Raw genomic sequence first — 25,236 nt, 5'->3', positions numbered from 1 at the left:
GCTGGCTTCTGGTCCGGCCCTCCTTGCGCTGTGGCGGGTCAGGTGGCTGTTACATTAACTGAATGTCCAAACAGAAGTTCAAATTGGGTTTAGCCAACCCTCTTCTGTGGAACCTCTCTGTAGGCAAATAGAAGTCAGGGTAGTAAGACATCTCGTTATCGCCTGAGCTTGTCTGGGAGCCCCATGATCATACCGTTGAGGTTTCTTTTTAATCTTTCAACAAGCCCATTGCACTGTGGATGGTAGGGTGTAGTAAACTTAGTTTACTCCACACTCTTTCCACATGACAGCAATATAACTAGACATGGTTTGTACCTCCTGTCTTTTAAGACCTCCTTAGGGAAACCTACTCTGGAAAAGACTCCCAGAAGGGCCCTAGCCACTACAGGAGCTGTAGTGGTCCTAAGGGGAATAGCCTCTGGATACCTAGTGGCATGGTCCACCACTACTAGGATGTAACCGTGTCCAGATGCTGTTGGAGGGTTTATAGGACCAACAATGTCTAGTCCTACCCTCTCAAAGAGAGCCTCAACTAGTGGAAGTGGAATTAAGGGGGCTTTTGTAGTGCCACCGGACTTACCACTAGCTTGTCAAGTGACAACGGGGCGACAAAACTCCTTGGTATCCTCAGACATTTGGTGCCAGTGAAAATGAGGGGCAAGCCTGTCCCAAGACTTAGGTTGGCCAAGATGTACTTCAAGGGGAATGTCGTGCCAGGGATAGAAGAAAACCCCTTAACTTCTGCGGTATTACCAACCTCCTGGTGGCACCAGTCTTGGGGTCTCTACACTCCGAGAACAGAAGCCCATCTTCCCAATAGATCCTTGTAGGAAAGTAGGATTTGCTTCCATGGTCACCCCCACTTTTTGCCGGTGTAATTGTTTTTCTGACTAGTCTGACTGGGATCCTGCTATTTAGGACCCCAGTCTCTGTGCTTCTTCCCTAAATTGGACATGGTGAGTACTTGGGTACACTCCAGATTGGCTACTGGTGTACCCTGAGAACTCCCTAGTATATGGTACTAAGGTACCCAGGGCATAGTTATACCAGGGGTCTCCCATGGGTTGAAGCATACATTATGCCACCTATGAGAGACCACTCAAATTGTGACTACAAGCCTGCCATTGCAGCCTGTGTAAGCTGGTGCCAGCAACACTTACAACAGATATACATTTCCTAATATCTGAGTTCACTGCACTTAAAACCTATAAGTCACCCCTACGGCTTGACTTTCAATCCTGAAGGCAGGATGCTTGGTTCGAAGTCGGATGGTGCCCCTGCATGAGTGGGGCACCCCTACAATCTTCGGAGTCCATTCTCCCGGGTTGTAAGTAAATCAGCCACTAAGATACATGGAGTGTCCATGCTTCATTACGCTATGGCTATTTCTAAACTGGCTGTAACAAACCCTGTTGTGTTTGGTATCAAACATGTTGGAATCCTACCACCACACCATAAACGGTGTGAAAAGTATGATTCCATGTACTGTAAAGCTCCTCCAGGAGGCCCTCAGTGCTCCCGGTACCAGTCTTCTAGACCCAGACATCAAACTATGGCTGCTGCTGACCAGGGACACGATTCTGCCCTCCTGCTGCTGAGCCGAGCTCTCAAAAGGGAAGGCAGGACAATAGGTTTTCTGTCACAGGGAGGTGTGACCACCTCCCAGACATGACTTAGTTTATTGGGACACGGTGGGGGCACTTGTCAGTGCCACTTCACTGCTTTGAAGGCCACATTTGGTGCACTCCTTGCTTACTACAGTTAAAACCAGTTCATGGAGCCATTGGCTCCCGCTCTGGTGCGAATCTGGACAAAGGACATGGGAGTATGTGCCCCTCCTCTGGGAGGGACCCCGGAATCGTCCCAACCCTTTCCTTAGGGTACTTAAGGGCTTACCTGTGGGTGGGTCCCTAGATTCATTGTGGGACAAGATTCAGATCCGAAACAACTTCTACTTCAACCATCTGGACACTCTGGACTTAGCTTTGGGAACCAAGACTGCAACTGGGAAGACTCCTGCTGCTCCTTTTCTCATTGTCCTGCAAGTCTGCTGCAACGTCTGTGTCCGTTCTCCATACAGGTTCTTCACAGGGCCTGTGGACATTCAAGAGACCTGAAGGAATCTCCCTTTGAGTGTAGAAGTCACTCCCCTGCATCTGCAGGCACCGCAACACAGCTGACCGGTCTGTTGATCCTGGGCTCCCACGGACTCCAAAAGACTAAGCAACACAGGTGGTGGTTCTACAACTCCCTCGAGGCCTGCACTGCCTTCTCACCGAGTTTGAATCCAGTATCCCTCGTTGGAACCGCTGAACCAGAACCCCTGTGCACCGCGTCGACTTGCTGTTACCAAAGCTTGTTGACTCTCTCCTCCAGAGATCTTCGGGCTCCAAGAAGCTCCAGCCTCAAGCATTTCCTGCAGCCAAGATCTTCGCCAGCACTGCATCCTTTGCACCGTGGGCCTGCATCCTTTTTTTGCAGCTGCTCAAGGTCCTCTTGCGACTCCAGTGCCTCAGGCCTGTGGGCCCTCTAGAGGGTCTTCTTTGGCTCCAGTGGGCTCCCCTGCTTGCTCGGGGCCTGCTCTGACTTACCTGCTCGTGGTGAGTCACTTGGACCTTGCCGATCCTGACACTGCACCTTTTTCTACAACTACGTTGTTTGCCACTGCCAAGGCTTGTTCGTGACCCCTTGGGTCTTGACATGGGACAGCTCTTGAACGGATCATGGTCTTGCCCAGCGTCTCCAGGTCCGTACTGCTGCAACTTCGACACCGTGCAATTCTCCAGCATCTCCGACATCGGTGGGCTTTCATCTCCCGTGCCTCCTGGTCACTCCTGAGTGGCGTAGACTATGTCCCCTCTGCTTGCAGGTACCTCTCATCTTGAATCCACCTTTGGGTTCCACGGGACTCTTCTTTTTTTTAAAAATTTTTTGCTGCCTTCACCAGCGGCTTTTTCACTGAAGTCCTCCATTGTGGTCTATGGCGGTTTCCGGCATCACTTCGAACCTATGCACCCAGCTTCCCTGGTGTAGGTATCCTGGTTCCTGGGGTATCCATGGGTGGGGTGACTCTCCAACCTTCCATCTTCCTTTTGGGTTTCTTCATGGTCCGCTGGGATGTGTCCTTTTTTCTTTAAAATTGCAGCCTCGACTTACCCATTGGCTTACATTATGCACACGGTCGTGTTTCCACTCTGCACACAACCTCTGTGTGGTTCCTAGATACTCACCTTTGGTGGTTCCTTGGTTCCCCGGCTCTTATAAGTCTTTTGTGTCTATTCTCAACTTAAGTCGTGGTTCTTCTACCAGTATTTAGGTCTCGCCTAGCAGCGCGCATGCGCTGCTTAGGAAAAAGACCTTTTGTTATCGATTTGCTTTTCGCTCTAAAAACGTGCACACGTTGCATTGCTTTCAATGGCAACGCGTGCACGTTTAGCGATTACCTTGCGGGAGCAAGCTTTGACACCATATGTTTGTAATTAACTTGCAAACATATGGTGCCCCTGCTCGCTCCCGCAAGGAAGGAAACCGGAGCAGGCCCCCTCATCTCTCCCCTCCCCTGCTGCCTCCTTTCAGCTCGAGGCGCGCGCTTGTTGTTTTATAGATATATTTGATGTCTGATTTGGTGAGCTCACGGCAGAGGGAACGCTCTGCCCTCCTAAGCCTATTTCGGGCAGGGGGTCGTCCAAAGAACAGAGGGCTTTGTGTTGTGTGTGATTGATCTGCAGACTCGATTCTAGATCCTGGAATTACAAAAAAGGAATTCCTGCTATTCCGGCACCAACCCCGGACACAAGCGTGACCCCGAGCCTCAGACTAGAAAGCCAGGCATCTGTTTGTTCTCCTGATGAGCAAACCGGTATTTTCAAGCCATGACATTACACTAATTACATATGGCCACAGCTATCTTGGGGATCAATGTTATCCGCATACAAGTCACTTCACAGTCACCAAACGACGGGACACCGGAGGCCGTTATAGTCTAATATTAGTCAGGAAATTCTTCTTCTGTTATTTGAACAGCCGCCACAAAAATAGAACCCACCAAAGGGAAAACACCCATCTGCATTCATGGAATCTGCAGAGGAGAGATGATGGGGATATGGCGTGAAAAAACAAGGACTAAGCGTTGCAGGAATTCCGGGTCACAGGTGCTGAGCCACTCTGTCTGTGCACTCCCCTCCACTTCTGAAAACAAAGGATATAAACTTGATGCTCTCGTCAGCATATTTTGAGCCACTACAGTTAAGAATTATTTTTACCGTTTTTGATACAGCAGATATTAATTTAAGGCAACCAGTACACTGCACTCATTGATAGGGTTAAAAAGGTGATCATCAAAACATGCGATTCACTGTACATGGTGTGGACCCTTAAATAAATGCAACTTCCAGAACAGAAAGAACCATTCGTCGTGTAGGTAAAATACTAGAAAAGTAAGGGGCTAGGCAGGAAAAAATGTACCACCTACATGTATGTACCTATGTACTGTGGCACAGGTATTTGTAGAGTGCAGACGCACACCCGTGTACAATACTTGAAAGTGACAGCTATTTAGGGATGGGGTTTGAGAGTGGGTGGAATCCTTGTGGATGTCTGATGGGGTGCCCCTAAAGACATGCTTCTACACCTACTTCCTAAATCATGCCTGCCCTATTCCTGCAGGAGGAATAGAGCAGACCTGATTTGCAGAGAAAAGTTGGCAATTCAATCCTTTTCACCCTTCCCTCCTCTTTCCATGAGGAGTGTTCACCTATTTTGTAAGTGTGTCAGCGAGGACAGGGGCCTAGAGGAGGGCTCAGATAGGCAGAGCGCCAGGTATTCAGAAAACATATAACCAGGTACTAACAGCAACTGTACCCATAGGATATTAGCTATTGGAAGCCGCAGATAGGGGTGAGGGAGTAGCGAATGCCCAGAGTGTCTACAACTGTGTGCCTAGGAGCAGGGCTTTAAGTGGGCCGGGACTAACCAGTGTGAGCACCAGCAGTTTTTTAAAGGGGAGCTTGAAACTGGTCTCCATCGTGCTCTGTTTTGTGCCCTGGCATAGACGGTACGTTTTTTCCCCAGACTGCAGTGACAGCAGGCACATCAATGTGCGCGTGCTCACACTGCTCGCTTCTCACTAGTGGAGAGAAGTTACGGCATGATGTCATGCCAGGTGAGCGTTTTAGGGGAAGGGAAATCCTTTAAAGAGTCATATTCTATCTGGATTTCCCCTCTCTTTTTGAAACTGAGGAGCAGCAACATTATTGTGGTGTCAACAAGGCTTTAAGTGGAAGCTTTTTCAATATTATATACAAGCCATAGTTGCTACTTATTTATCTTCTGGAACTAACAACCATTGACATAGCCAATAGTCCTGACTTGTTGTAGGTATGATGTTACTTGTTGTATCATATATCTGGATGCAGTGACAATAAGCATTGGCATAACCAATTGGTCTCGCCTTTGGGACCTTATAAGAATTTAATTATGCAGCAAAACATCCTTGGTGCAACATTAACTGTTGCATGGCTAAACACTTATAATGTCCCAAAGGCGAGACCTATTGGCTATGCCAATGCTTGTTTTGTATATGGTTTGATCCCCTCCTCGAGGCCACTGTGTATTTGTGTTCTTTTTCCAAAGTATTTGTGTGTATCGTGTTTATAATTATCGACGGATAGGAGATATTGCCATGTGTTAGTGATTGTCATGTGTTAGTGATTGTTTATAACTATGCTGTGTGGTTTAATCACTTAACCTGCACCGTAAGATCAATTACTGGTAATTCAATCTGCTTTAAACTCCTTCTGGACTACGCCTGAAGGCTGCCCTCCACAGTTACCACTTGGAGAGCTTTCTAAGGTTGTCTAAGACCGCAAAAATCACCATAAGGGTTGTCTGAATTAGTGCAGGGTGCTACACTTGCGTAAGTGTGCACCATATATTAAGCCAGTCTCCTACAATCCTATGGGACCCACTGACATTCCCTGCCTCCTCAGCAGCAGCTTGCTGTCTGAGCTATTCAAGAGAGGGGCAGGATGTCTGCCCCAAACTCAAATCTGCCCTGGAAGGGCCTCTTGTCCCCAAAGAATCTGCCTGGTCAGGCCCATGTTCCTCTGGGGCAGTTCCTTCACAGGAACTGGGATCATCTCCCTAAGGAGATCTACTCTTACTGGGAGTTTGGAAGGAGGATAAATCTTTACCCTTCCTGCTCCTTCTCTTAGGAGCTAGCTGGTCCATTCTTTCAGGATCCATTACTCCCTCAGTGCTTAGCTGTTTGGCCCGAGATCAGGTGACGGAAAATGCACTGGCAGATATTCCCATCATCTCTGCATGTGTCCTGAATTCCACTTCAGACCAGGCTGAAGTTTCTAAATCATTTCCCAACAGACAATATACAGGTGGGTCTGGAGAAACCACAACTCTTTTAGGGCCTGTTACCCGTCCCCAACTGAGATTCACAACTGCCAAGGAGTGATCAGTCCTGACATTGCTAGAGTTGGTCTCTTGGTACAATTGTCCAAGTATGATCTGTTCAGGGGACATACGTTTCTCTGTCACCAGTGTGACACTGCCCTTGTGTCCCTGTAAGCCATAGCTTCTTTTCCATTAATCAAAGGCTGTTGCCTGCGCTTGCTCAAGCTAGTAGTATTTAGAAGTAAAGAGGCTGTCCCAATCTGTGAGAGTGGTATGGATCTTGCCAAAGTAGGTGTTCTGACGAGGCAAGAACCCACGGTTAACTCTACTAATTCCTTCGGATCTGTACTGCTTGTACTGGTGCTAGGGGGAGCAGTTGCCTTGGGGGCAGTGGTAGTAGCTTCCTTGGTGCTGGCCTTAGGACAATTAGCATCCCTTTGCCTATGGCCTTGCTTCTTACACAGCACCAAGGTTTCTTTTTAGAGTTGTTGGAGTTTTGGACTCACCCCCAGAAGTCGGATTTTAGGTACCTTGAGAAGACTCCTTTTTATCTTTACCCCTATCCCCATCCTTCTCTGGGGCCTTAGACGAATCTTGCTTCTTCTGCTCCCCTCCACCACCATGATTTTCTGCTTAATCCTAGTGCGGACCCATTTGTCTGCCTTCTTTCCCAATTCTCCGGGAAATGGTAGATAGGAGTCCACCGGGTACTGGTGTAGTTGTTGATTTTTGACAATTAAGTATGTGCTCTCTCATCAACAAATTGTACAATCTCTCATAGTATTGTACCTTGCGTCCATGAATCCAGCCTTCCAGAGCCTTAATAGCATTGCCTATTAAATCAACCCAGTCTTGAGTGTGTTCCTTCTGTGTGTCCCTAAACATAACTCTGTGCTGTTGAGTTGTCAAACCAAACCCATCTATGAATGCACTCTTCAAGACTTAGTAATTATCAGCATCCTCTTCTCTAACTGTGAGGAGCTTGTCTCTGCCTTTGTTAGCAAAGGAGTGCCACAGGATAGCTGCCCACTGCCCTTGAGGGACCTTCTGGAATTTACAGGCCCTCTCTAAAGCAGTGATCCATTTATGGACATCATCCTCCTCCTCCTGGTAAAGAGGGACTATCCTGCTAAGGTTCCTAGTGTCAAAGGAGGGTTCCCTGTTCTATGTACACCAGTGCTGCCACCATGAGACTAGTCCCAAATTCTTTCTAGCTCTCTGGACTTCCAGGGTCTCTTTATCAAGAACCAAATGTTCTTCCTTGAGCTTGAGTTTTATCAGGTGGTGCTCCCTTTCCAAAGGCTCATTCCTCTAGCTAAAGATGGTGGTCCCTATGAAATTAACAGAAGCATTGGAATTGGCAGAGGAGGACCTAGACCTACCCTGCATTCTCTGCACCCTCCCAGGAGGAACAAGGTGGACCTACCTCTAGGGACACCCTCTGTGCTATCAATACTATTCCCTGGGGGATCGGAGTTTACCAGGGTGGAGTTATCAGATTTCTCCTGGTCATGCTCAGAATTGAGGTCACTAGGGACAACCCCTGTGGGAAAGTGCCCTCCTTTTGCATGGTCACCCCCACTTTGTGCCAAACTGTTTATGTACTTTGACTGATTGTGCCCTGGGTTCCTGCCAACCTGGTACCGAGGACCTATGTTCTTTCGCTAAAACTGCATTAATACAAAACCCATTTGGCACTCTTTGGCCACATGTACGACCCTTGTAACTGGTACCATAGGAATCAAGGCCACTGTGGCCAGGAAAGGCCTCTAAGAGCTGCAGCACTTATTGTGCAACCCTTAGAGTGCATGTACCTTTACACACACACCTACCTACCCTAGTGAATACTGAACTTCCAAAGACTGCAGAAAGGGTTCTGCTAGGCTCTTAACAACCAAACTGACCATTCAGTAGAACTTACTTGTTTACAACAATATTTTTATATGTGAGTATTTTTTATTAAATCCACATCTAGATTAGCTGGTAAAACCGTGCAGGCTTAACTCCCAACTGCTGCACAGCAATGTAGGAGGCTGGCTTAGTATATGGTGCACACTTAGTTAAGTAAAGCACCCTGCAGTAATCCAGACAGCCCTTATGGTGATTTTAGTGGTCTTAGACAACCATAGCAAGCTCTGAGTGGTAGCTGTGGTGAGCAGCCTTCAGGCTTAGTCCAGAAGGAGTGTTTAGCAGCTTGTTTTACCAGAACGAATCATATAGTGTAAATTAAACGAAAAAGAACCACACACTGTAGTTATAAAAATAGTTATTTATTATACACTCTTACTAACACATTGCTGTATATCCTTCACAGCAATATGAACACAGTACACACGATAGTTCTGAAGGAAACTGGTAAGTAAGCACAAATAAACAGTGGTCTCCAGGCGGAGATCAATCCATATACTAAAGAAGTGGAATGCGAACTGCGACCAAAGTCGAGACTTGACCCAGAAGACTCAGAAGAGCTTGGGAGCCAAGGAACCACCCGAGGTAAATACCCAGGAACCCCACGAAGGCTGTGTGCAGATTGGAAACACAACCACGTACTCAATACACGTCAATACGGAAGTCGTAGTTTCAGTTTGAAGAAGGACCCTTCCCATTGGACCCTGAAGAAACCCCGTAAAAGATGGAAGGTTGGAGAGTCACCTCACCCGTGGATACCCCACGAACCAAGATACCTATACCAGGAAAGCCTGGTGCAAATTGTCTCAGAAACCACCGTAGACCACAGTGGAGGACTTCAGTGAAGATGCCGCTGGTGAAGAAGGTGAAAACGTCTTGTGGAATCTAAGGATGGATTCTTGAAGAGAAGTACTTGCAAGCAGAGGAGACAGTCTATGCCACTTGGGAATGACCAGGAGGCTTGGAAGACCAGTGACCACCGATGACGGAAGATGCAGGAGAATTGATGGTGACCTTGTCTCTGCAGCTGTGAGGATCAGGCGACTCTGTGGAAGACCAGGAGCCATTCACGAGCTGTCCCACGTTGTAAGTCGAGAACCAGGGGGTCAGTGTCAGGCAGAAGCAACAACAAGCCCTGACAGCAGCAAGAGACATGGAAAACAAAGAAGGTGCAGTGTCGGGACCAGCTAGGTCCAGTTGACTTACCAAATCAAGGAGAGTCAGAGCGGGCCCCAAGCAAGCAGGAGAGCCCACTGAGGTAAAAAAAACACCCTCAAGAGGACCGATAGGCCGAAGGCACAGGAGTCTCAAGAGCACCTCGAGCAGCTCACCAAGGATGCAGGCCCACGGTGCAGAGGATGCGGTGAGGACGAAGATCTTGGTAGCAAGAGATGCTGGAGGCTGGAGCTTCTTGTAGCCCGAAGATCTCTGGAGGACAGTCAACAAACCTTGGCAACTTCGAATCAATGTGGTGCACAGGGGTCTGTTCTAGCGGTTCCGAGGAGGATGCTCAAACTTGCTGAGAAGACAGTGCAGACCTCGAGGAAGTGGCAGAACCACCATCTGTGTTACTGAGCCTTTCCGAGTCTGTGGGACCTTGGGGGCAGCAGACCAGTCAGCTTTGTTGCGGTGCCTGCAGATGCAGAGAAGTAACTCCTTCACGCCGAGAGATTACTTCGGGTGTCTTTAATGCCCACAGGCCTGGAGATGAACTTGGATGAAGCACAGGCACAGACGATGCAGAAAACTAGCAGGACGATAAGACCAGAAGCAGCAGGAGTCTTCCTTGATACAGTTTCGGTTCCAGGCGAAGTCCAAGGTACGCAGATGGTAGAAGTGGAAGTGGTTTCCGATCTGAATCTTGTCCCACAACAAATCTGAAGAGTCACACAGAGGTAATCCCTTAACTACCCTAGGGAAAGGGTTGGAACGCTTCAGGGAATGCTCCAAGAGGTGGGGCTGGACAGAGGGAAGGAAGCTCCCATGTCCTTTGTTCAGCTTCGCGCCAGGGTGGGAGCCAACGGCTCCCTGAACTGGTTCCAACTGGAGTATGCAAGGAGGGCACCAAATGTGCCCTTCAAAGCAGTCTGGTGGTGCTGGCAAGCGCCCCCACCCCATCCCAATACACAAAGTCCTGTCTGGCAGGTGGTCACAACTCCCTGTGACAGAAAACCTATTGTTCTACCTTTCCCTGCTCGAGCTCAACTCAGCAGCAGGGTTGCAGAATTGTCTGTGGTCGGCAGCAGCACTAGCGTGCTTTACCCTGAAAGGTTGGTACTGGGAATACAGGAGGGCTCTCTAGGGGAGCCCCTCAGTACATGGGATCCTAAATCCAATACTGGAATCTGTGTTGGGGTAGGATTTCAACATGTTTGATACCAAACAGGAGCGGTTTCGGTGCAGCCAATATATAGTTGGACATCTCGTAATTGATGTCCACTATATGTATAAAATGGCTGACCGCACTACAAGGCCTGGCGAATAGACTCCTGGGTCTGTAGGGGGTGTCCTGCTCATGCAAGGCACCCTCACACTTATAATCTATCAGCCTGCCTTCAGGATTGAAAGGTATGTATTCGGGATGACTTATAGGTTTTAAGTGCAGTGATCTCGGATATAAGGAAACTTATATCTGTTGTAAGTGGTGCTAGCACCAGCTTACACAGGCTGCGATGGCAGGCCTTTAGGCACTGTTTGAGTGGTCACTCATGGGTGTTATAATACATGCTGCAGCCCATGGGAGACCCCTGGGGTACCAATGCCCTGGGTACCTTAGTACTATATACTAGGGGCTTATAAGGGTACATCGGTAGCCAATTGGGAAGGTACCAAAGTACTTACCATAGTCAAATTTAAGGAGAGCACAGCGACTGTGGTCCTGATTAGCAGGATCCCAGACAGACTAGTCAGAAAACAGAATAACACCAGCAAAAAGTGGGGAGAACCATGAAAGTAGATGTTACTTTCCTACACCAGGTCTCGCTGTGTATATGTAGCGTTTTCTTGGCCACTATGGTTTTTTTTGGATCTCCGGGTAAAATCTAGTAGTCTGTTCTGCATGGAATTGAGCACCTCCCTGTGAAACAGAAGGGGCAGGGTTTGAGTGATGTACAGCATCTTGGGTAGGAGGTTCATTTTTAGGTCGACCATTCGTGGGCCCTTGCATATACTTTTGTATATACTTATGTGTATATGTACTTTGTGGGCTCTGGATATCACCCCTAGGACTTGTCTGCTTCCGCTTAGGGACTTGTTTTCTGTTCAACTGCCTTTATTTAACTGTCTTGATAGTAAACGACCAGCAGAGGTCAGTAAAATATCAGAATTGCTTTCTGCTGAGGGACTTTCTTTTTTTAATTTTTCTAACAGCTGTCTATATTTAACTTTCTTGATAGAAAACGACCAGCAGAGGTCAGTAAAATAACAGAATCACTTTAGCATTCTCTGGATTCCAGTCCATAGAAATTGTCTTCCACGAGCACCCGTAGACAATTTTTTTTTCAAACCTATATTTTTAGTGATATGACCACCGGAGGCCCTGATTTTATTTTAAAAACAGCTTTGGACTATACCATTTCCGGCTGAAAGGCAATATTTTTCTCCATGTGTTCAGATACCTAGCGTGTCGAGCAGTTTGGTGCTTACGTTCCCTCCTTGTTAGAGAACAGTGGATGTTTCAGCACCCAGGTTAATACCGATTGCATTGCAAATGCTTGTTATAAAAGTTAATTGTCCAAACCAGAAAATCTCAAGTTTGCCTCAACGGTATAAGTCCTTGTGTAATGTATTTAGTAGCGGTAGTATGGTCACATTGTACTAACGGGCTCACAGAGGGGAGTTAAATATGCCTAAATAGTCCTGGGAGTACGTTTCAATTCGAAGATTGTGCTCTGTTGAAGAGACCCTCCAGGTAGGTGGAAGGGTGGGGACTCCCACTGCAGTTCAATTCTCATATTTAATGTTAAAGCTGAGACTCTTGGCTTATATTTCTTGAATGAGCGTGCAGGGAGTGACTCCCATGGATCACTCAGGAAACCTAATGTATACTATGCAAAGACTAGTTTATAAGTCATGCTATCAACCTCGATAACCGGATCCTTGGGTTAGACTTGATTTTGTAGGTCAGGGGCTCAAGGGCCAGTACTAAAACGCTGGGGGAGAGAAGGCAACACTGTCTGGTACCCCTTCGTAGTGGTATTGATTAGTCAGTGCAGTGTGAATGCGCAACCTGGTTGTGGGATGAACATGTATAGCTCTGATCCGGTTGTTTTTTTCCGGGACCAAGGGGGTCTGGTCTTAGACTTTAAAAGTGTATTGCCAATCCAGTACATCGAAAGCCTTTCTCAGCATATGAGAGCAGCAAGAATTGGATTTTTTGATTTTCAGGAGCCTGAAAAAGGTTGACAAACCTTTGTATACCTGGCCTGTCTCCCTAGAATGTACCCAGATTAGGTTAGCTGTATTAGATGCAGTCAAACGTTTTCCAGTTGTTTCCAGAGAATTTTTGTAAAGATTTTTTTAATCAATATTTAGTAAAGCTCTAGGCCTGTAGGAAGTGTATATTGGTTTGTGAATCAGAACAGTCTCTGAGTCCATCATTCATTTCTGAGTCGGGAGAATAATTAAATAGGCATGAGGAGAGGATTTGACCCCCACCCTAACCCATCCCATCATATGGAGTATAAACTCCCCATCTGTGACAATCTTGGTGCGTCCCAATCGGTCCATGAACAAGGTGTCATGCTCTGCATTTTCCCAGTAAAAATTGAGGGCCTCCTTGATGGGAGTCTGAAATTAGCAGATCATTAAAAGCTAGCTCGTTCAGCCAACAGTGTTTGATTGAGGGGGTCAGGTGAAGACTCCTTGCATATCGAACCAAGCCAAGATTGGGGCATGATCGGACAAAATCTGGGTTTCTATACTGCTCTCTAGGAATTGTGGGATCACGCGTCTCGGAGTAAAAACATATCTATTCTTGTGGAAATCTTATGAACATTAAAGTAAAAGGTGTATTATCTTTCCATCCCATGTAATTCACTCCAGATCCCAATGAGACCCATGTCTCTAATGCCCTCCTCTAGATGTATAGTTAGAGACTCTTTCCTTTTGCAAGATCTATTAAGAGTTGGGTTCAATCAATCAGAGGTTTATATAGCGTGTTACTCACCCGTGAGGGTCTCAAGGTGCCTGGTGGGGGGGGGGGGGGGGGGAGCAGGTCTGGGTCAGCGAAAAGCCAGGTCTTGAGGTCCTTCCTGAACGAGTGAAGCGTTTGGGAGCGTCTGATGTTGACCGGGAGCTCGTTCCAGGTCTTTGCTGCGATGTAGAAGAAAGCTCTCCCGCCAGTTCTGTTTCTGCGGATGCGGGGGACCTTTGCCAGGGCGAGGTCAGCGGAGCGGAGGTTCCTCTTGGGTACGTGCAAACATGCTCGGTCGTTGAGGTATTTGGGGCCGATGTTGAGGGATTTGTAGGCGTGGGTGAGGAGTTTGAAGGTGACCCTCTTCTCGACGGGGAGCCAATGGAGGCTTCGCAGATGTAGGGTCATATGCTTGTGGCGCGGAGTCCCTTAGACGAGCCTGGCAGCGGCGTTCTGGATGGTTTGGAGTTTGCGTAGAAGAGTTTTGTTGATTCTGGCGAAGAGAGCGTTGCCGTAGTCTATTCTGCTGGTTATTAGTGCATAGGTGACAGTCTTTCTGCAGTAGGGGGGGATCCATTTGCAGGTCTTACAGAGGATGTGGAGGCAGTTGAAACTGGTGGACATGACGACGTTGATCTGGCAGGTCATGGAGAGGGAGGAGTCGAGGATTATGCCGAGGTTCAGTACGTTGTCTGTCAGGGTGGGTGGGCTCCCGAGGGCGGGGGGCCACCAGGTGTTGTCCCATGCTGAGGTGCAGGGTCCGAGGAGGAGGACCTCGGTCTTCTCAGAGTTGAGCTTTAGGCAGCTATCCTTCATCCAGGCTGCTACGTTTCTCATTCCTTCCTGGAAGCAGAGTCTGGTGTCTTCTGGGTTCTTGGTGAGGGAGAGGATGAGCTGGGTGTTATCGGCGTAGGATACGATGCTGAGCCCGTGCTGTCTGATGGCGGCGATGGGGGCCATGTAGATTTTGAAGAGCGTCGGGCTAAGTGATCCTTGGGGTACTCCGCAGATGTCAGTGGGGTTGGAGAGGAAGGGGGCGGAGTCTGATCTTCTGGGTTCTGCCAGAGAGGAAGGATTGGATCCAGTCAAGGGCGGATCCCTGTATTCCTGAGTTGTGGAGTCTGGCGGCTAGCGTGCGATGTGAGACGTTGTCGAAGGCTGCGGAGAGGTCTTGGAGGATGAGGACTGCGGTGTGTCCCTGGTCTAGCAGCATGCGGATGTCGTCGGTGGCGGAGAGGAGCGTGGTCTCGGTGCTGTGGTTGCTGCGGAAGCCAGACTGGGATGCATCTAGGATGGAGTTATCTTCGATGAAGGTGGTCAGCTGGGCGTTCACGAGTCTTTTGGGGCCGCCGTTTTTCACTGAGAAGACACGCCTCCTAAGCGGAAGTGAGCCACGCCCTCAATCCCGCTCATGGCGGCAATCTTGGATCTCGGTCACGCTGGCTCACTGATCCTAGCCAAATCCAGGTTATATCCTGGAACTCTGGTCTGTATAAGCCTATGGAATCAATCACTCCCAGGAGGTTCTATCTCGAGGATTCATGCTTTTACCGTTGCAATTTGGCCTGATAGCAGCTGCTTTCTGTGTTCTGCTGGGTGTGGTGCACTGAGCTCAGAATGGGAACATATCCCCCACATGTTCAATTAAAAAAAGTTTTTACATAGCAGGTGTCATGCCCTCTGGGTCTCTAGGGCTTAGCTTAGGGGTGACTTACATGAATTTAAAAAAGGTTTAGACCTGGCAAAAGCATGGGCGGCTCCTCCGCTGTGGCAGAGGAGCGTCGCCCCACTGCTTTTAAGCAGTGATAAACATAAAATGACAATAACCTAGTTATTGTCCTTTTAGGTTTCCTATCCTGCTGCTTTGCGATGGGTGGGCTCTGCTCTCCGGGCAGGGATGGAGTGGTTTGCCTACTCCAAAATGCACAATGACTGTTTGGTCGGCCCTCTCGGGCCGCCCAAACCAGTCGTGCTCTTCCCTGTTCTTCATGCAGGCTGCATTACAGCCTGCATGGAGAACATGCCCACCCCCTCCAGCCCATGGCTAAGCGCCGTGTGACGGCACTCAGACCAATCACAATGCTGCAATTGCAGCATTATGATTGGCTTAGGGGAGGGAGCCTGGCTTCCTGGTCCTGTCTGAGGCAGGAGAGCAGGAGCGGGAAAGATGCGGGAGCGGGAAAGATGCGGGACCAGGCCTCGAGGTATGTTTTTAAAAACTTTATTTGATTAATTCCGATCACAACCCTCCCCCACCTGTGACCCATACCAGCCGCAAGCAGGCAAAAGGTTTATTTTGCTAGATCGAAATGGCTGTTTTTAAAACTGCACTGCAGGCTGCATTGGCAGGCCTGAGATGTTTTACAGTGCTACTTTAGTGGACGCACAATGAGTGCTTTTGCCCACTTGTTGCATTTATTTTACAGGCCTTGGGTACATGTAGTACCATTTTCTAGGAACTTATTAGTCAATGCTAACTTTATATTCTTTGAGGGAGCTATCTCAAGAACTTTACCACTTGTTTGCCACGGTAAAGTGCACAGAGTGCTAAGGGCAGCAAAAAGAGTGCAGCCAAGGATGTCAGATCTAACACTATTTTTTTAACACTCCATGATTCACAATATCAGAAGTTGCATGTTGAGTAGTTGGAGCCAAGTCATACTACCTCTCTGCATAGCACGCAATACAAATTAGCCCATTGCTGTGCTGCATCGTAGTCTTTCTGTAAATTGTAGTGTTTTTGTTCTCATTGAATACATTTGTTTTCTTGGTGACTGCTGATCCCTGCCATACTTGACAAACACTGTTGTAAGCGCGATTGATTAAAAAATGACAAATGATCAATTAGGGTGCGTTTATAATTGATATTTTTTATGTGGTTGTTGACAAGCTATCTTCTCTCTTTCTAGACTGTTATGCCGGGACTCTGGGGGTGAAACTGAATCTATGCTTCTCAACGAAACAGTGCCACAATGGGTGATAGATATCACTGTGGATGTACGTATTTTAATTTTCTTGACGGATTGTATGTTAATAAAATGTGCTTCCTCTTGAAATTTACTTGTAGGATCGTGCTGGCCATCTGCTTTTCATTATTTCTCCAGATATAGCAGCAATTCAGATCAGTCATGGTCAGACCAGGCTTTCATCATGTCAGGTTTTTATACACAAAGTTGCAGTAAATTGGGTAATAGTAATCCAGATTATTTACAGCATCGAGAAATGGCTCAGTTGCAATATAAACGCTATATGAAAAAAAGTTGGTATACCTATTCTAGAGCTGCAATATCTTTTTGCGCTTAAGTTCAACTATACGCTTTTAAGCTTCTCTCCTGGAGAAAATGTGCTTCTCGTTTGTATTGAAGGACCCTTTCCTCTAGTGACAGGATTATGTTGTGCACCTTTTCTTCTCTAGGCAGAAGGTTCATGTGAAATAAATCGATTACTGCAGTTCCTCTGGTAAACAATGTATGCTTCCTTAACATGTTGCACAATTGAAGCTCAATTGGATCCTAAACCAGCCATGGCAAATTGCTTATCTGTAGCTCCATGTAGCAGAGAATTAGCAAGCCTGACCCTCGTGAGGTATTTGTCAAAGGTGAGGGGTTAGTGAGGAAGAACGACAGCATTTCAACAGTCTGTGTCGTCAGGAAAGCATAAACATGCCTTTTGGTCCCCTGCAAATGTCTGTGAATGCCCCTGCCTAGGGTAAGCTCCCTGATTTTTTTGTTGATGTTTTTCCTCATTCTGTCGTAAATCTGAATCTTTTCTGAACAGAATCCAGAGACTGCAAGTTGATCAGCTCCCGCAATCTTTTTACAAAATAAACACAAAATGTCCTTCTTAAACGGTTATCCAACATAAAATATAGTTTCCGGTTTCCCTCTCGGAAATGGCTTCCCACCTTAGCACAAATATGTTTGCCTTGACAAGCTACTTTGTCTTGCTTACAAAAATGTTCGCATATGTTTTCATCTACACATTGTTCTGTGTGTACTAATGAAAAAGAAAAGGCATTTGCGGCAAGATTTCCCAATGCTAAGGAGATTTGCCTTGAAAACCATGGTGATTTAATGAACAAAGTCATGTTTATTCCCAAGAGGTGGCGAGAAGCCGAAAAAGAGAGGAAGGATATATACAAACTAATGCGTAACTAAGACTACAGATTCAGTTTAATTTAACCTACCTGCTTCCAAAGCAAACCCTTTACTGATGGGTATACTTTTGAATAGTTTATATCCTTAAACATCACATAGCACTTGAATCTCACTGCCAGAGCAGTTTCTAAGAAGTATGCACCAGTGCTATGAAGTATTCAAATGGTCATCTTGTCCCATCTTTCACTTATTCATCTCTCACCTAGATTTATTCAGATTATGCAAAGTCCTTGACTTAGTCACAGATATGCAAGCTTTTAATAGCTGATTGAATTACGTGCCCAAGAAATGTCTTAACTTTTAATAGCTTGCTTGCATATCTCAATTGATTTTTCTTTTTCTCAGTGTTCCTCCATTCTACAAGTTTCTCAAGAAAAGTGGTACACATAGTGGTTGATTTGTGGCCATGGTACCACTAATCCTTGTATTAGTAATTTTTCCTCTTACATGCAGTATTTAACCTGTGTGAGAAAACTGCTTTGTATTATGGATGTAACCTCAAGCTAATGTATACTCTCCATTCAAGCTCCCTAATGTGTATCGTCCTTTCCTGTCCTGTTCACTAAACTCTGCAGCAAACTGTCATGCTAAGCCGTATTAGTAATCCTGTAGAATTTCAAACTCTAGTGTCACTTCAACAAAAACAAAATGCCAACTACGTTCTCCTAGTCTGACTGAGAACGTCTTGTGAGGACCATTAAGTCTCTTTCCGTTCTTAGACTTTCATAGATCCTTTGATTGAAAATGCACTGACGGTGCAAAGTTGACATTGTATTTGCTGTTGCACTGCAGAATCCTTTTTGAGAGAGTGATCTCAGCAGACAAGTAACGCTTAATCAATTATAAATAACCCTGCACGCGGTTGACTTGTAGCACTTCTCCACATGATTGCTAGTTTTTCAATATTTGCACCTATGTTAAAGATGCTTGCCAAAGAACTGTAGATGGGTGTAAAATATGATTTTTACAGTATATATGCACATTTGTATAACCTGTATTGCTAGGGTTCGTCATTTCCTAAGAACTTCCCATTCTAATGGATATTTCTTCCTACAGATTCCTCACCTCTTGAATACCCAGACACAAGAGGGATGCGGAAACTTCGCAATAGCTTTCCTGTGCCAGTTGTTGCTGGCTCCAGCTTGGTGTCAGTTGCAGCTCAGAGAGGACCTCACTGGAGACTTGTAGCATCATTCCGGCGTCCTGATGTAATTTCCTTTATATCTGCACTCCTTGACACAGATCCATGCGGCTCTCTGTGAATCAACAAAAAAATATTTTTGCATTGCTTAGGAGTATTCCATCCACAACTAAAATATGAGGCTTTAAGCCCTACCCCTCTGCCATGGACAGATGATTTCAGACCCCCACCAGGTCTGACTATAGTTCTTTGGGCTGAAGCACTACAAGTCATTTGACAAGTGCAGCCTCGTGTACACTAACACATTGAGCAGGAGGCAAAACTTCCTGTGGTGCATGTAGTGAGTTACATGCTCTGTGCCAATCACTGTCCAGGTCTGAGTCCAAGCCACACTCTTCTCCTTCCTCAAAATCTTCACAAAAAGAAGAGTCAACAAAACGTCCCATCTCAAAATACTGCTGCTGGTGAGGTAGGTCTCCTTGACTTTTGCACCCCATTGAAGTCCTTCAACAAATCAGAGCTGGGTTGTATCATCTGGTAGAAGAGCCCATGCTGACACTAGCTACACTTCCAGGCCCGGTTCCTGCTCTGGACCCATATGCTGCTCTAATGCCTGCATCCTTCTTAGCTTACTAGGAACATCTGTTGCAGATATCCTAGCGCAGTTTACGAATGCTGTAATTCCCTCTGGTGTGCCCACCGTCCCTATTGAACCATTTAGACCTCCGATTGGAGTACATGGTGAGGATTTCCGTGGCATCAACTGGCCTCAAAACCATGCTACAAGGTGCCCTCTGGTGTAGGCCAGAGCTTTCAGGACACCCAGTACTTTGCTGATAGCCCCCGCTCTGCTGTCGGCCCATTTTCAGATGCCATCACCTGCTTATGCCCACTGTCCAATCCATTCCCCACAAACTAAGACTCTTCTTATGTGTTGCAGAAGGGAAGCACAACAGCTGGCTGAAGGCACAGGGAATGCACCCACCCTTGCCTTGCACCGGGGAAACAATATCTGGATGAAAGAGAGGATCAGGCTCTGATCCAATTCAAATTCGCCAAGTGATCCTGCATGTGGATAAGACCAGTGAGGGAGCTAACTTGCTCCCTCTTGGAGTCTCATACAAATGAACTCTTTGGCAATACAGAATGACAATGGGCTTGATTTCTTGCCAGAGATGGATATTTGCAGCACGTTTGAGGAAGACAGCAAAGGTGCTAGGGTTGCCACATCCCACAGTTGAGACCAAGTCAAGTATCTTGACTAAGATACTTCCATCTGCTTCAAACCACTTGCCTCATTTAATGATGTTCTAATGGAGCCAATCAAAGTGACATGGAACAATCCGACATCTGCCCCATCAGTCAGCAAACTTGACTACTGTGGGTTATCTCCAGGAGATCCAGACTTAATCTCGATTCATCCTTCTCCAGGAGAGCTTGATAGTGCAAGCCTAGTCTTTCTAAAGCCTTTTCCATAGCATCACCAAACATAAAATCTTAGAAGTTGGAAGCCATAGGCAAAAAGGTGTTCTCAGCTGGGAGGCTGGTTCTGAGATTAATGAACACTGCAAGCCGCCTTGCCAGATCCACCCATGTACTGGGGGAGGGGGGGCAGGCTTGGTGGTATCTGGGCTGCATGAAAACCTGAATGACAGTTTGCTGAGGAGATGGTGATGGTCAGGATGCCCTCAGGCCCCTTGAGCAGGCCTGAAAATTGTGTATTTGGTGGCGAGGGCCATGGGGTCCTCCATTGCCAAAAGAAATTGCTTGGCTGCATTGCACAGGCTTCTCATGTGACTTTCAAACCAGCCATTTGATGGCTGTTGACTGTTCAGCAAGAGAGCATATTGAGTCCTCTAACGATTTAGTGAGCCCCTAAAATTTGGTCCTGGAGGCTCCAGCAATTGATCTTCACAGGTAATACAGGACGTTTTGAGGGTACTCCAAAGGACTTCGTTTTCACCAGCCTGTACAACCCATCTAAAAAACCTAACCAGTTTCTTAGGCAGTGCAAAGGTTGAGGCAAGCTCAAAGGCATATAGGCCCAGCAACCTTCCTAAAGCATCCCCGCACCAGCAGATAAACCGCTATAGTTCACTTTTAAGAGAGCACACACAACCACTTTGGGGGTAGGGTATCGATCATTCTGCCGGCTTGGAATGCTATTATGACAAACCTGTGGATCCTACAGATTATAGAAAGCGGATACAACAGACCGCTCCCTGGATTCACCCATCTCAATCCCTTCATTCATACAACCACACACTGATCCTACAAAAGGAGGTGGTGGCTCTTTTGCAAACAGGAGCAGTGGAATTGCACCCAGAGCAGGAGATTGGGAAGGGGTGCTAATCCCAATACTTCCTGGTTCAAAAGAAGGAATGCAGTCTGTCAGATTCTGGAGCTCAGGATTTTCAACTTCTACCTATGCAAGGAAAAGTTGAGAATGCTGCCCCTAGATCAAGTGCTTTTGTCACTGGAAGCAGACGACTTGCTGATGTCCTTCAACTTGCATGAAGCCTATTTCTACATAACCATTCTGCAGTCACTGGAAGCATCTGCAGTTCCTGGAAGGCTCCTCCCACTACCAGTTTGTGGTCCTTCTGTATGGACTAACATCAGCAGCCAGGATTTCCTTAAAGGTCATATAAGTGGTTGCAGCACATCTGCGCAGGTCGGGAAGCTTTGTGTTGCCATACCTGGATGATTGGCAGGTTAGGGCAGGATTGTGTCTGCTGCTGGTGGACCACCTAAAATCCAAAGCAATCCCTGGTGTTCAACTTAGGCTTTTCCATCAACCTGCCCAAGTCGTACTTGGAGCTCATAGGGGCAATAGAGGACACAACATCTCTGTGGGCTTTCTCTCCTCACCAGAGTGTCTTGGACATTAAGGATAGTATTTTGATGTTTCGGAAGAGAATTCCCATTGTATTCCTGATGGTTTTTCATCTTTTGGCTTCCTGCATCATATTGTCACACATGCACGCCGGACATGAGGGCTGTCCAGTGGTGCCTCCCTGTGCAGCGTTCCCAACATGAGGGTGAGCTCAGCCATCCTGGTTGGTTGAAGAGATCCCGAAGCAATGGAAACCCTTTTGCTTCTCACTAGCAGTGGTGAATGGTTCCACCTTGAGGTGGAGTGCATATCTGGAGGTACTAGAGGTCAGAAGTTTCTGTTCTCTGCAAGAGCCGGGTTTGCACAGCAACTTGCTTGACAGCAATTAGTCTGGTTTTCCTGCCTTCCCTTCGCATTTGATCTGCCTGATCTTAATAGACACCATGACCGGAATGGGGTATGTTAACAAGCAAGGAGGAAATTGGCCTTGTTTTATTCTGCCAGGAAACTGACGCTCTGGGCACAAATGCAAGGAATATGGCTGGATAGCCAACTTTCTGGCAGGCACTGATGTTTTAAAGAATGGGCATTTGCCAGGAGTCCACCCTCGTAAGGTCCCCACTGCGTAGAGGCTTATCATAAGCCTCCCTGAGTCTGGCATGCCTTACTGCCAAGCCTAGCAGGTAACCTCAACAGTTACCTAATCCCAATTTCCAAATACTGTTTTTTTTAAAAAGAAGATAGGAATGTGTGATCGGTGGAGGTCCATTACCAAAACTTAACATAGAAGATTGTTTTAGTTTCGTGAACTGTCGTCAATCTACACCAAAACATATGCCCAATCATGAACAATGAATTACAATCTGTAATTTCAACATAACATACAATTTATATACTTATTTTGGTAATTGCAAAAACTGCATGATGAAGCTTTACAGTACGAATGTCCTGGAGATGTTGAATTTACTGCGTATGGTAAATTCTGCACCCCAAGGTATTGGATTATTGAGTCTGCATCATCTTCTCAATCATGAGTAGCGCCTCCATCTAGAGGTGGTACAACATCTTTCGCCCTGTGGGACATGCCTAAAGCGGATCTTTTCAACACACGTGAATGCGAAAAGCCCACAATTAATTGCCCTCCAGTTTCCATTGCAAGAATCCTTGTGGGATATGTTTTGAATGATGTGGTATTTTAACTTCACTATGCATTCCCCCATACCCAACTTCCTCAAGAGTTGTGTCCAATCTTAGCACAACTTCAAGTAATTCTGCTTGTCCTGGACTTTCCAAAAAGGCTGTAGTGTGCAGACCTTCTGCAACTCTCCCTATTCCAGTCACTTCTGAGCAGATGTCCTGTCCTGTCCCAGTCGGAGTGCTCTGTTCGCATCCACCATTTACCTGTTTCTACACAGACAAACTAGTTCTGAGAACTAAATAGTCTTCCCTGCCTAAGGTGGTGACCTCATTCCATACATGGCAATCATTACACTTCTCACATTTTTCCTTTTTTTTCAATCCGAAGAAAAAGTAGGCGAGGTTTCATAGGCTGGACCCGCATAGGGGAGCCAGCTACTTCATCGATCAGATGGCGGCGTTCAGATCAGACAGTCTGCTTTTCTTTGGCTATGTGGGCAGTAAGAAGGGCAAGGTATCCCAGAGGGTAACTGTCTCCATGGATTATCCTCTGTATTAGGATCTTTTATTCCTTTGCTAAAAAGGAACTGCCAGAAGGAACTGGGCTCATTCCATAAGAGTGAAGTGGCAAATGCTCTTGTTCCATGCTGCTGGATTTACTGGTTTGACCACTCTATCAGACCCACTGCTGGGGAGGCGGTACTGCAGTGGTATTTATTCAAGAGGTGAGAAGTCTGCTGGTAGAAGTATCCTACAGAAGAGAAAATGTACCTTCTGTAACAGTCTTTCTGGTGTATACTGTTACCTTTAGATTCTGCACTATTCCCACCCCACTCTTAGTTCTGAAGGATGGTCCTAGACCTCTTAAAATTATTAAGGTTGCCATTTACGGTATTGTAAGAAATTAGAAAGAGTATGCTTGGAGGCAATATTTACCTTCTCATAAGGACATTTACACGAGTGACCTAAAGAAATACCTTGCTACCCTAAACATGGCCCAAGCCTCTTATTTTGAGAGTAAAATCAATGCTGCCTCAAATAAACCTTGGAAAAGTTTCTAAGTTACAAAAGCTTTTCTACATCTGAACGCATATGACCTGGACATCGCTGCATCTCTGGAGTTGTTGCAACACGGGCCAGAGAAGGTTATTATGGAGTGTAAGTCTAATGTTGGTCCATCTTCAATTTTTGCATTAGCAGTTAGTCATCAACACTGTTTTTGACCAGTTTTTCAATACTTCTATGTCTATGGCCTTGATTCCACTTATTTGGAATCAGGCTAAGATTATTCCGTTTCTGAAAGTAATTCTAGGGCTAACTGCTCAGCTGTCCAACTTTATACCCATTTCTCTTACCCGATGCTTGCAAGATGCTGGAGAAGCTGATCAACTTTCAGTTTTCAGACTATCTGGAGCTATTCAAATTGCTTCATACCTCCCAGTTGGGTTTCTGCCCCTGAAATAGCACCAAAACTGCACTGTTGGAGATGTCCAATTACATCAAGTGGACATTAGCTCGGGGGAGAAACGCTGCCTTGATCAAATTAAACCTTTCAGCAGCGTTGGCTACTGTCTCCCATCCCATCTCAAGGACTTTGGGTCCGAGAACCAGGATCTTGCATGGATTAAGTCCTCCTTCACAAATGGAGGGCAACCTGTGTGGATGGCTCCATACTCCTCTGCTTTCTGGCACTCAACGTGAGATGCCCACTGAGCCCCCACCCCTTTAATATCTGTAAGACTGCGCTGATCCCCTTGGTGTGAGTCCTTTGACTTTCAGATAGTCTCTTTTGCAGACGACTCGCAATTGGTCCTCTCATTTGAGAAAGGTTTATCTAAATTTCAAGATTCTTTAAAGACCTGTTTATATCAGTAGGGAACTGGATGCATGCCAGTAACTTAGTGTAACTCAGACAAGACCGAAATGCTATTGTTTGGAGCTTTCTATTACAGGTGGTGAGAGAATTGCCTGCTAGATACCTTGCTACATATGAGGCTCTCCTCCGCCACTCCCCCGCACCAGCGGCACAGAATCTGTGAGTGAAATCTGAGCAGGATCTCTTTTTTTCAGCCCCAGGTGAAGGCTGTAGGTTTTTGTTGTGCGATGGTACGTGCTCTGAAAACATTTCTATCTGAACGAGCCTTCTAGCTGCAGATTCCTTACCTTAGATATATCCCTGAGGCTAATGTCCATAGAGCCAGATATTATGGTTTGAAAAAAATACTTTGACTAGTGTCACTATGACATGGCTGTCATGTCAGTTAGAGCATGGTCTTTGGGGATGTATGAACATGTGTGCGTATGAATGACATGTGTGACTGAGAGCCTGTATCATATGTACTTGTGGCACAGGGCTTACCTTTCACCATATGTGGCACCCGTGCATGTATAACACAAACCTGCAACTATTATTATTTTTTTTTTAATGATAGAAATTTAGAGTTCACAAAAACGTTCAAAGAATGGAATATTTTTCTGCACTTTAAATTTCTCCCATTTAAAAATAAAGACTATTTTT

The 25,236-nt window shown here is 46.4% G+C and overlaps 1 protein-coding gene across 2 annotated transcripts in view; it reads left to right on the top strand.

Moving 5' to 3' along the window:
• The window catches only part of LOC146789717 (WD repeat-containing protein 48-like), a 404,338-nt gene that overhangs the window by 197,665 nt on the left and 181,437 nt on the right, over positions 1-25,236 (top strand). For both annotated transcript variants that reach the window (XM_085632054.1, XM_085632055.1), the window contains one exon: positions 16,357-16,444. In XM_085632054.1, the coding sequence (XP_085488180.1) occupies positions 16,357-16,444 (88 nt within the window). The remainder of the gene's footprint in view (positions 1-16,356; positions 16,445-25,236) is intronic.

This window comes from Triturus cristatus, chromosome 10 (assembly GCF_964204655.1).
Source record: "Triturus cristatus chromosome 10, aTriCri1.1, whole genome shotgun sequence".
NCBI classification, from domain to species: Eukaryota; Metazoa; Chordata; class Amphibia; order Caudata; family Salamandridae; genus Triturus; species Triturus cristatus.
This window is presented reverse-complemented; position numbering and strand designations above follow the sequence as displayed.